Genomic DNA, 13,177 nt, shown 5'->3' with positions numbered 1-13,177 from the left:
AAAAGTGAAATAAAAAAGCTTAAAGGCCTACTGAAATGCGATTTTCTTATTTAAACGGGGATAGCAGGTCCATTCTATGTGTCATACTTGATCATTTCGCGATATTGCCGTATTTTTGCTGAAAGGATTTAGTAGAGAACATCAACGATAAAGTTCGCAACTTTTGGTCGCTGATAAAAAAGCCTTGCCTGTACTGGAAGTAGCGTGACGTCACAGGTTGTGGAGCTCCTCACATCTGCACATTGTTTACAATCATGGCCACCAGCAGCGAGAGCAATTCGGACTGAGAAAGCAATGATTTCCCCAATAATTTGAGCGAGGATGAACGATTCGTGGATGAGGAAAGTGAGAGTGAAGGACTAGAGGGCAGTGGAAGCGATTCAGATAGGGAAGATGCTGTGAGAGGCGGGTGGGACCTGATATTCAGCTGGGAATGACTAAAAGAGTAAATAAACACAAGACATATATATACTCTATTAGCCACAACACAACCAGGTTTATATTTAATATGCCACAAATTAATCCCGCATAACAAACACCTCCCCCCTCCCGTCCATATAACCCGCCAATACAACTCAAACACCCGCACAACACACTCAGTCCCACAGCCCAAAGTACAGTTCACCTCCCCAAAGTTCATACAGCACATACATTTCTCCAAAGTTACATACGTGACATGCACATAGCAGCACGCACGTACGGGCAAGCGATCAAATGTTTGGAAGCCGCAGCTGCGTACGTATTCACGTCTGCGTATCCAACTCAAGGTCCTCCTGGTAAGAGTCTCTGTTGTCCCGGTTCTCCACAGGCCAATGGTAAAGCTTGACTGTCATCTTTCGGGAATGTAAACAATGAAACACCAGCTACGTGTTTGTGTTGCTGCAGCCGGCCGAAATACACCGCTTCCCACTTACAGCTTTCTTCTTTGCTGTCTCCATTGTTCATTGAACAAATTGCAAAAGATTCACCAACACAGATGTCCAGAATACTGTGGACTTTTGCGATGAAAACAGACGACTTAATAGCTGGCCACAATGCTGTCCCAAAATGTCCTCTACAATCCGTGACTTTTTCAGCAGGATATTTCGCAGATTAAAATTACACTTTAGTAATGTAACACAGTAAATTGCACTTTAGTAATGTAACACGGCCGTATTGGCATGTGTTGCAATGTTAAGATTTCATCATTGATATATAAACTATCAGACTGCATGGTCGGTAGTAGTGGCTTTCAGTAGGCCTTTAAAGGTCAAATGTAATTTAGAAAAAGTTGCAATGTTGACTAATAAAACAAAGCAGTTTTTTTTTGTTTCAAACTGTCATTGCTCAAAACATAATATTGAATCAAAATCAATGTTATTATGAACTATTGACCTATCCAAGGTTCCAATTACTTCACATCAAATATTCCCCTAAGAAAAATAGTTTTGGTGGAAGATTTTGCAAATGTGGTAAATAAATAACCCAAAAATTTATATTTTGTTGTTTTCTTACTGTACCGAAAATGAACCGAACCGTGACCTCTAAACCGACGTACGTACCGAACCGAAGTTTTTGTGTACCGTTACACCCCTACCATTTACCATTTACCACAGGGGTCACCAACCTTTTTGAAACCAAGAGCTACTTCTTGGGTACTGATTAATGCGAATGGCTACCAGTTTGATACACACTTAAATATATTGCCAGAAATAGCCAATTTGCTCAATTTACCTTTAACTCTATGTTATTATTAGTGATCGTGCCAGCAAGCGGAGGGTTGCTGGTTACTGGGGTTCAATCCCCACCTTCTACCATCCTAGTCACGTCCGTTGTGTCCTTGGGCAAGACACTTCACCCTTGCTCCTGATGGCTGCTGGTTAGCGCCTTGCATGGCAGCTCCCGCCATCAGTGTGTGAATGTGTGTGTGAATGGGTGAATGTGGAAATACTGTCAAAGCGCTTTGAGTACCTTGAAGGTAGAAAAGCGCTATACAAGTATAACCCATTTATCATTTATATTTACACTTAATTGAACAGTTTAAAAAAAGAGAAAACACAAAACAAATGACAATTAAATTTTGAAACATAGTTTATCTTCAATTTCGACTCTTTAAAATTCAAAATTGTACCGAAAAAAAGAAGAGAAAAACTAGCTAATTTGAATCTTTTTGAAAAAATTTAAAAAAGAATTTATGGAACATCATTAGTAATTTTTCCTGATTAAGATTAATTTTAGAATTTTGATGACATGTTTTAAATAGCTTAAAATCCAATCTACACTTTGTTAGAATATACAACAAATTGGACCAAGCTATATTTCTAACAAAGACAAATCATTATTTCTTCTAGATTTTCCAGAACAAAAATTTTAAAAGAAATTTAAAAGACTTTGAAATAAGATTTAAATTTGATTTTACAGATTTTCTAGATTTTCCAGAATAATTCTTTTGAATTTTAATCATAATAAGTTTGAAGAAATATTTCACAAATATTCTTCGTCGAAAAAACAGAAGCTAAAATGAAGAATTAAATTAAAATGTATTTATTATTCTTTACAATAAAAAAAATAAATTACTTGAACATTGATTTAAATTGTCAGGAAAGAAGAGGAAGGAATTTAAAAGGTAAAAAGGTATATGTGTTTAAAAATCCTAAAATAATTTTTAAGGTTGTATTTTTTCTCTAAAATTGTCTTTCTGAAAGTTATAAGAAGCAAAGTAAAAAAATTAATGAATTTATTTAAACAAGTGAAGACCAAGTCTTTAAAATATTTTCTTGGATTTTCAAATTCTATTTGAGTTTTGTCTCTCTTAGAATTAAAAATGTCAGGCAAAGCGAGACCAGCTTGCTAGTAAATAAATAAAATTAAAAAAATAGAGGCAGCTCACTGGTAAGTGCTGCTATTTGAGCTATTTTTAGAACAGGCCAGCGGGCTACTCATCTGGTCCTTACGGGCTACCTGGTGCCCGCGGGCACCGCGTTGGTGACCCCTGATTTACCATGAGGGAGCATTCATGCTCTCACATCCCTGGGACTCCCTCCTCCATTAACCATCAAGCGGCACAAGGGGGGGAGAAGCCAACCAGGTAGACTTGACAGGTCTGTCTGGTTGGCCACGCCTATAAGAATAGCTGCTAGGCAGGTCACAGTGGTCAGGTGACCCTTCTGAAGAAGAATGCAGATGACAGTCGAAACATGGCAGGTAAAAATTCTATCCAATATACCGAAAATATGGTCTGATTACAAGAACATTTGAAAAAGTATATGAATAAGAAATGAGCAAAATGAATAAAATGAATAAAATACCCACCTCTTCTTCCAGCCAATCGTTATACTGGACGATGCCGGCCATGACCACATCAGCACCCTTCATGTAGAACGTGATCTCTCCAGTTGACTCGTCCTGAAATTAAACATACTTCGTTTTCATGGGCGGCATTCAAGTGCTGGCTTATCACTAAAAAAAAAAAAAACGGTGTTTTGCAGGCACATAGAGTACGAGTCTTTGAAATCACAGGGAAGCCACATTCCTGTACTTCCTGCATTTCATCCAACAAAAACAATATTAGTCACCAGACTAATCATTTGTTGTCACGTCCAACCAAGCAGTGTGTCTCCTAGCAACAAAGCCCAAACTAGCATTCATGGAACAACAAGACTTGTTGGCACTCACTCGCACGATGATGCCCATCCTCTTGCTCTCGTAGGTGAAGGGGAACATCTGCAGGATGCTGAAGTTCATTATCTGGCCAGTGGGCGTCCTGAGCTGCATGGAGGACTGGTCTCTGCCCACCAGCGTCAGGCCGACACTCTCTGTCCACTGCACCAGCGACACCTGCAGACAGCCGGCAGGAACGACGGGTCACTATCGATCGTGTCACATCAATGGCTTCCATTACTTGAACGATGAAGAAAACTGCATCTTTTAGTCCAAATAGGCGCACTATAGGCCACTCAGCATTATTGATTGAGAAACCACAGGGAAGTCTCTTAGCTAAAAATATTGTTTTTGTTTGACAATGACAGAAGTGGCCATGTCCATTACTGAAAAAAGGAGGGGAGATGAATTCATTAATAACAATTGAACCACTTTACCGACCATCTTGTGAGTGGAAGTCAAATAAACACAAGGGCAGAAAACAACATTTTAAAAATAGATGGTGAAACGTTAAAATCATCATTGCAATTATTTTGACTCACTAGAGTTTTTAACCAAAATATTAGACGTTATAGTTATACTGGTTTCATTGAATGTTGCTTCTGTCGTTTTCACCCCTAACAAAACTACTTACATTTTGATATATAGTATTTTTAAACCATTTGTTTGTATTTTTTGCCACACATGCAAGAACATTAGTTATGAGTTGCTAAAAAATGGTTTACATATATATATATATATATATATATATATATATATATATATATATATATATATATATATATATATATATATATATATATATATATATATATATATATATATATATATATATATATATATATATATATATATATATATATATATATATATATATATATATATACACACACACACACACACAAACAGCTCAATTTTTGTTTCATCTGACATCACATGGACAAAGATAAGACCTTCTGGAGGAAAATTCTGTGGTCAGATGAAACAAAAATTGAGCTGTTTGGTCACAATACCCAGCAAGATGTTTGGAGGAGAAAAGGTGAGGCCTTTAATCCCAGGAACACCACCCTACCGTCAAGCATGGCGGTGGTAGTATTATGCTCTCGGCCTGTTTTGCTGCCAATGGAACTGGTGCTTTACAGAGAGTAAATGGGGCAATGAAAAAGGAGGATTACCTCCAAATTCTTCAGGACAACCTAAAATCATCAGCCCGGAGGTTGGGTCTCGGGCGCAGTTGGGTGTTCCAACAGGACAATGACCCCAAACACACGTCAAAAGTGGTAAAGGAATGGTTAAATCAGGCTAGAATGAAGGTTTTAGAATGGCCTTCCCAAAGTCCTGACTAAACGTGTGGACAATGCTGAAGAAACAAGTCCATGTCAGAAAACCAACAAATTTAGCTGAACTACACCAATTTTGTCAAGAGAAGTGCTCAAAAATTCAAGCAGAAGCTTGTGGATGGCTACCAAAAGCGCCTTATTGCCGTGAAACTTGCCAAGGGACATGTAAGCAAATATTAACATTGCTGTATGTATACTTTTGACCCAGCACATTTGCTCACATTTTCAGTAGAAAAAGAACCAAACTTCATGAATGTTTTTTGTGACCAACAAGTATGTGCTCCAATCACTCTAGCACAAAAAAATAAGAGTTGGATAAATTATTGGAAACTCAAGACAGCCAGGACATTATGTTCTTTACAAGTGTATGTAAACTTTTCACCACAACTGTATATATATTTGCATACATACATACACACACATATACATGCATTCATACATACTGTATATACATACACATAGATACATATATGTATCTATGTGTATATATATATATTTACATATACACATAGATACATATATGTATATATACACATATATGTATATATATATATATATATATATATATATATATATATATATATATATATATATATATATATATATATATATGTATATATATATATATATATATATATATATATATATATATATATATATATATATATATATATATATATATATATATATATATATATATATATATATATATACACACACTACCGTTCAAAAGTTTGGGGTCACCCAAACAATTTTGTGGAATAGCCTTCATTTCTAAGAACAAGAATAGACTGTCGAGTTTCAGATGAAAGTTCTCTTTTTCTGGCCATTTTGAGCGTTTAATTGACCCCACAAATGTGATGCTCCAGAAACTCAATCTGCTCAAAGGAAGGTCAGTTTTGTAGCTTCTGTAACGAGCTAAACTGTTTTCAGATGTGTGAACATGATTGCACAAGGGTTTTCTAATCATCAATTAGCCTTCTGAGCCAATGAGCAAACACGTTGTACCATTAGAACACTGGAGTGATAGTTGCTGGAAATGGGCCTCTATACACCTATGTAGATATTGCACCAAAAACCAGACATTTGCAGCTAGAGTAGTCATTTACCACATTAGCAATGTATAGAGTGTATTTCTTTAAAGTTAAGACTAGTTTAAAGTTATCTTCATTGAAAAGTACAGTGCTTTTCCTTCAAAAATAAGGACATTTCAATGTGACCCCAAACTTTTGAACGGTAGTGTACATATAAACATTATATTTTCTTTTTTGGAAAAATATACAGAAAAAAAACCACATTTATCCAGTTGTATCTTTGGCCTTAAAAAAAACAAGCCCTGAATATTTGAAGAATATTACTAGGAGAGAAATGTGTCTTTTAGGGTGTGCTATCACTCGAAATCAATAGAGTTCTTGCTGGGAGGCCAATATAGGTCAGGACATACAGTTTATGATATGTGAGAGACAGAGTGCTGCCAGGAAAAGTTCAGGAAACAGGAAATGGCACCACCACATGGTCATCTTGGGACAGTCTATGACCTCACTGTGAGAGAGACTACTATATAATGTGGCAGGTAAAAGCATACATTTTAGAGTCAGTGACGTCAATCGACTCTTTTAATACGACTTCCTGTTGGTGGCCGGGAAAGCCGCACATTCCAGAGCTCAACAGAAATTCTCAGGCGTGTCACACGCACAGAGTGGAGTGCAGTCATGGCCTCCAAGCAACAAACGGAGCTTCTTGGCTGACAACAAGAGGAAAAGCCCCCGAGCAGGTTACAAGTGCAGCAGGCTGGGGAGCACATCAAGGAAATCCGTATTTACGCTGCAGGAAGCGCATCAAGTTGAATTTCAACAGAGCTCTTCCTGGCGTTCAAAGAATGGGTGCCATCGAGGACACAAATGTGCGATGACATCTGACCTGTGACCCCGGCAAAGAGCGACAAACAAAAAAGGGAGATCCTCTGCCTTGAATAAGTGACGTGGGAAAGTAGGCATGGGAGCAAATCAATCATCGTCGAGAACATTTCAAGTATTTGAACAGGATGCAAATAAAAGTGTGACGCAAGCGCCAAAAATCTGTGGTTTTTAACAATTCCCACTATCCCACCGTGAATAATATCATATTTAACATCAATGCTCTGATTATAGCCATTTATTGAAATGCAGCTCACATGATCATTTATAAACATATATTGTAGAACATTGGTCCCCAACCTTTTTGTAGCTGGGGACCGGTCAACGCTTGAAAATTTGTCCCACGGACCCGGGGGGGTTGGGTGGATTTTATTTTATTTTTTTCATAAAGAAATACAATCATGTGTGCTTACGGACTGTATCCCTGCAGACTGTATTGATCTATATTGACATACACATACACAATATGTATACATTGTGTTTTTTATGTTGATTTAATTTAAAAAATATATATATACCGTATTTTCCGCACCATAAGTCGCACCTAAAAACCACAAATTTTCTCAAAAGCTGACAGTGCGGCTAATAACCCGGTATGCTTTATATATGGATTAATATTAATATTTATTTTCATAAAGTTTAGGTCTCGCAACTACGGTAAACAGCCGCCATCTTTTTTCCCCGTAGAAGAGGAAGCTCTTCTTCTTCTACTGTAAGCAACCGCCAAGGTGAGCACCCGCCCCCGTAGAAGAAGAAGCGCACGGATATTACGTTTCATTTCATTTGTGTGTTTCTGTAAAGACCACAAAATGTCTCCTACTAAGAGACACGCGTACAAGGTTCCACTGACTTTTGATATTCATGTGAACCGCACTGTGGATACAACCGGAGCACGTACGGTGAATATCCGTTAGCTTGTCATGCTAACGGCCATAACTTCCACCCATGGTGATATTCAAAAGGAAGACCTTGCCAAAAGAGAACTTTCCAGCCGGCGTCATCATAAAAGCTAACTCGAAGGGATGGATGGATGAAGAAAAGATGAGCGAGTGGTTGATAGACGTTTACGCGAAGAGACCAGGTGACACAGAAGAAGAAGAAGAATTCGAGGGATTTGTGGATGAGTAATAACTTCAGAACGTTAGCTTTAAATGTTTATTTTGTGTGTTGTGTGACATTAACGTTCGAGCAACGTTGAGTTATTGATGTTGCTATTGCTCTGCACTATTTTGAGTGTTACTATTTTTGTGATTGCACATTTGCACATTACATTTTGGGAGTGAACAGAGTTGTTAGAACGCTGGTTTGTAATATATTATTAAAGTTTGACTGACCTGACTGACTGTTTTTTTGACATTCCCTTTAGCGCAGCGTAGGTGCGGCTAATAACACGGGGCGGCTAATAGGTAAACAAAGTTTTGAAATATGCCATTCATTGAAAGTGCGGCTAATAACACGGGGCGGCTTATGGTGCGGAAAATACGGTATATATATATATATATATATTAGGGATGTCCGATAATATCGGCCTGCCGATATTATCGGCCGATAAATGCGTTAAAATGTAATATCGGAAATTATCGGTATCGGTTTTTTTATTATCTGTATCGGTTTTTGTTTTTTTAAATTAAATCAACATAAAAAACACAAGATACACTTACAATTAGTGCACCAACCCAAAAAACCTCCCTCCCCCCATTTCTTTCTGTTATCAATATTCAGGTTCCTACATTATATATCAATATATATAAATACAGTCTGCAAGGGATACAGTCTGTAAGCACACATGATTGTGCGTGCTGCTGGTCCATTAATAGTACTAACCTTTAACAGTTAATTTTACTCATTTTCATTAATTACTAGTTTCTATGTAACTGTTTTTATAATGTTTTACTTTCTTTTTTATTCAAGAAAATGTTTTTAATTTAGTTATCTTATTTTTTTTTTTTTTTAAAAAGTACCTTATCTTCACCATACATGGTTGTCCAAATTAGACATAATAATGTGTTAATTCCACGACTGCATATATCGGTTGATATCGGTATCGGTTGATATCGGTATCGGTAATTAAAGAGTTGGACAATATCGGAATATCGGATATCGGCAAAAAGCCATTATCGGACACCCCTAATATATATATATATTTTTTTATTTTTTTTCTTGCGCGGCCCGATACCAATCGGTCCAGTGGTTGGGGACCACTGTTGTAGGACACAACCAATGTTGGAATAGTGCTCAACTTGCTGAGTCAGTATTACGATTACTGTTGGGTTGATGGTAAACAGCAGCACGACAAGTAGAACACACTTTAAAGTGCATGCAGAGCCAGAGAAGTCTGCTGGATGCTGACCAATCATTATACTACAAATGCAGCTACTGCCATTTTTTCATTTCATTAAAAAAATATATATATATACAGTATATATATATATATATATACACTTGTGGAGGGGGGCGTGGCCTGCGGGCCTGCAGCGAGGCGGGGTGTGCCAGGACCGGCCTCGAAGTCAGCGACAGGTGCGTAGATGGCCCACCTGGGCCTTGTTATCTAATAATATTAATAATAATAATACCTAGGATTTATATAGCGCTTTTCTAAGTACCCAAAGTCGCTTTACATGTAGAACCCATCATTCAATCACACCTGGTGGTGGTAAGCTACTTTCATAGCCACAGCTGCCCTGGGGTAGACTGACGGAAGCGTGGCTGCAATTTGCGCCAACGGCCCCTCCGACCACCACCTATCATTCATCATTCAATTCACCGGTGTGAGTGGCACCGGGGGGAAAAGGGTGAAGTGTCCCGCCCAAGGACACAACGGCAGCGATTTTTGGATGGTAAGAGGCGGGGAGCGAACCTGCAACTAGGGATGTCCGATAATGGCTTTTTGCCGATATCCGATATTCCGATATTGTCCAACTCTTTAATTACCGATATCAACCGATATATGCAGTCGTAAAATTAACACATTATTATGCCTAATTTGGACAACCAGGTATGGTGAAGATAAGGTACTTTTTTTTTAAAAATAATAAAATAAGATAAATAAATTAAAAACATTTTCTTGAATAAAAAAGAAAGTAAAACAATATAAAAACAGTTACATAGAAACTAGTAATTAATGAAAATGAGTCAAATTAACTGTTAAAGGTTAGTACTATTAGTGGACCAGCAGCACGCACAATCATGTGTGCTTACGGACTGTATCCCTTGCAGACTGTATTTATATATATTGATATATAATGTAGGAACCAGAATATTAATAACAGAAAAAAACAATACTTTTGTGTGAATGAGTGTAAATGGGGGAGGAAGGTTTTTTGGGTTGATGCACTAATTGTAAGTGTATCTTGTGTTTTTTATGTTGATTTAATAAAAAATAAAAAAATAAAAAATAAAATTTAAAAAAAAAAACCCGATACAGATAATAAAAAAAACGATACCGATAATTTCCGATATTACATTTTAACGCATTTATTTAGGGTTGCAGGTAGAGATGTCCGATAATATCGGCAGGCCGATATTATCGGACATCTCTACCTGCAACCCTCAGGTTTCTGGCACGGTTGCTCTACCCACTACGCCATGCCGCCCCTAATCACCTGTCGCTCTGTATAAGCAGCAAACCGGGAGGAGAGAGGTTGTTGGAGCTGGAGGGGAGCTGGAGTCCGAGCAGAGACTGAATGAGCGCCCCAGGAGGTAGTACCGGAGGGCCCCGACCTCCCACCGGGAGGCGAGGTACAGCACCGTGGAGAGGGAGTGCCTTGCCATCGCGGTCATTTACTTCGAGGCCGGTCCTGGCACACCCCGCCTCGCTGCAGGCACGCAGGCCACGCCCCCCTCCACAACACTATATTACCAAACGTATTTGGCCACCCATACAAATGATGAGAATCAGGTGTCCTAATCACTTGGCCCGGCCACAGGTGTATAAAATCAAGCACTTAGGCATGGAGACTGTTTCTACAAACATTTGTGAAAATGTTTTGCTCTCAGTGATTTCCAGCGTGGAACTGTCGTAGGATGCCACCTGTGCAACAAATCCAGTCGTGAAATGTCCTCGCTCCTAAATATTCCAAAGTCAACTTTATTATAAGAAAAGTGGAGAGTTTGGGAACAACAGCAACTCAGCCACCAAGTGGTAGGCCACGTAAACTGACAGAGAGGTCAGCATAGTGCAAAGACTTTCTGCACAGTCAGTTGCTACAGAGCTCCAAACTTCCATGTGACCTTCCAATTAGCCCACGTACAGTACGCAGAGAGCTTCGTGGAATGGGTTTCCATGGCCGCGCAGCTGCATCTAAGCCATACATCACCGAGTCCAATGCAAAGCGTGGGATGCAGGGGTGTAAAGCACGTCGCCACTGGACTCTAGAGCAGTGGAGACGCCTTCTCTGGACTGATGAGTCACGCTTTTCCGTCTGGCAATCTGATGGACCAGTCTGGGTTTGGAGGTTGCCAGGAGAACGCTACGTTTCCGACTGCATTGTGCCGAGTGTGACATTTGGTGGAGGAGGAATTGTTTTTCAGGAGTTGGCCTTGGCCCCTTAGTTCCAGTGAAAGGAAATTTGAATGCTCCAGGATACCAAAAACATTTTAGACAATTCCATGCTCTCAACCTTGTGGGATCAGTTTGGAGCGGGCCCGTTCCTCTTCCAACATGACTGTGCACCAGTGCACATAGCACGGTCCATAAAGACATGGATGACAGAGTCTGGTGTGGATGAACTTGACTGGCCTGCACAGAGTCCTGACCTGAACCCGATAAAACACCATTGGGATGGAGTAGAACAGAGACTGAGAGCCAGGCCTTCTCCACCAACATCAGTGTGTGACCTCACCAATGCGCTTTTGGAAGAATGGCCGAAAATTCCTATAAACACACTCCGCAACCTTGTGGACAGCCTTCTCAGAAAAGTTCAAGCTGTTATAGCAGCAAAAGGTGGACGGCATCATATTGAATGGGATGGGATGGCAATTCAAGTTCATATGTGAGTTAAGGCCGGTGGCCAAATACCAAAAACCAAAGCAAGATCTACCCCTGTATGTATGTATGTATGTATGTATGTATGTATGTATGTATGTATGTATGTATGTATGTATGTATGTATGTATGTATATATATATATATATAATATATATATATATATATATATATATATATATATATATATATATATATATATACATACATACATACATACATACATATATATATAAATATATATATATATATATATATACATATATATATACATACATATATATATATATATACATACACACACACACACACACACACACACAAACACACACACACACACACCCATAAATAAACATTGTTGATGGAGGGGTAGATCTTGCTTTGGTTTTTGGCTGAGATCTGGGATCTTGGGCTCAAAAAGGTTGTTGACCACTGCCTTACTTTAAAGACTATTATATACTATTAACAGTAGTTTAATTCTTTTTACACTTGAATGACAGCTAACAATGTTAAAATGTGACTTAAAATGTACTAGTAAAGCTTTTATAGTGGATACAGTTCGACCCTGGAACAGATTGTTTCTATTTGCACGACTCGCTTTGTAAAAAAGAAAACATTATTTGGCTGTACCTCGTCGGGGCTGGCGGCCTGGTACACCCTGCAGGTGTCCTCGTAGTGCTGCTCGGCCTCCGCCTGGTCCGTCACGCCGTTGGACTCGTACGTTGGCGTCACGTTGTGCACCAGGGCGATGGCCTTCACCGCCTCGTGAACTCGACTGCTGATGGTCTTGCGAACCTTGGTGGCCGCCGGGGTCCTGGAGGCCGGGAGGTCATGGGTGGGCTGAGGAGTAAGATGGATGTGCAAAAAGGTAACTTTCCAGCTGTTAAATCTTGTTTACACTTCTGTGGCAGTGATTAAATATGACCTAACACTAGGGATATTACCTTACTTGCTGATATCCGATATGCTGATTACACAACCAGTGTTTCCCACACATTCATTTATTTGTGGCGGCCCGCCACGAAAGAATTACGTCCGCCACAAATAAAAAAATAAAAAATAAAATAAATAAATACATTTTTATTTTTTGTCCTGTCCAGCTTCTCAGGCAAATCATATAGTTGATGTAGATGCCCATATAGGCTGTTCAGATTTACTTTACAAAAGAGAAGTGTAGGATACTTCTCTTGTTGCCTTATTTGTATTTGACCACTACTGTTTTCTGCTTATTTGTTACTGACTGTGGCAGGACACCTCTGCCTCTGTTTCACTTTATGTTGCTGGTAAATAATATGGTT

General features: G+C 38.8%; 1 protein-coding gene across 1 annotated transcript in view; it reads right to left on the bottom strand.

The window, feature by feature from the left end:
- LOC133653331 (probable phospholipid-transporting ATPase IIA) overlaps positions 1-13,177 on the bottom strand; it is a 130,372-nt gene that overhangs the window by 60,595 nt on the left and 56,600 nt on the right. Inside the window, exons 14-16 of the mRNA XM_062052499.1 lie at positions 12,510-12,719; positions 3,655-3,816; positions 3,292-3,384 (exon numbers count right to left, since the gene is read on the bottom strand). Coding sequence (XP_061908483.1) covers positions 3,292-3,384; positions 3,655-3,816; positions 12,510-12,719 — 465 coding nt within the window. The remainder of the gene's footprint in view (positions 1-3,291; positions 3,385-3,654; positions 3,817-12,509; positions 12,720-13,177) is intronic.

This window comes from Entelurus aequoreus, linkage group LG07 (genome assembly GCF_033978785.1).
Source record: "Entelurus aequoreus isolate RoL-2023_Sb linkage group LG07, RoL_Eaeq_v1.1, whole genome shotgun sequence".
Classification (NCBI taxonomy): Eukaryota; Metazoa; Chordata; class Actinopteri; order Syngnathiformes; family Syngnathidae; genus Entelurus; species Entelurus aequoreus.
Note: the sequence above shows the minus strand (reverse complement) of the source record. Positions and strands in the feature narration are given on the sequence as shown.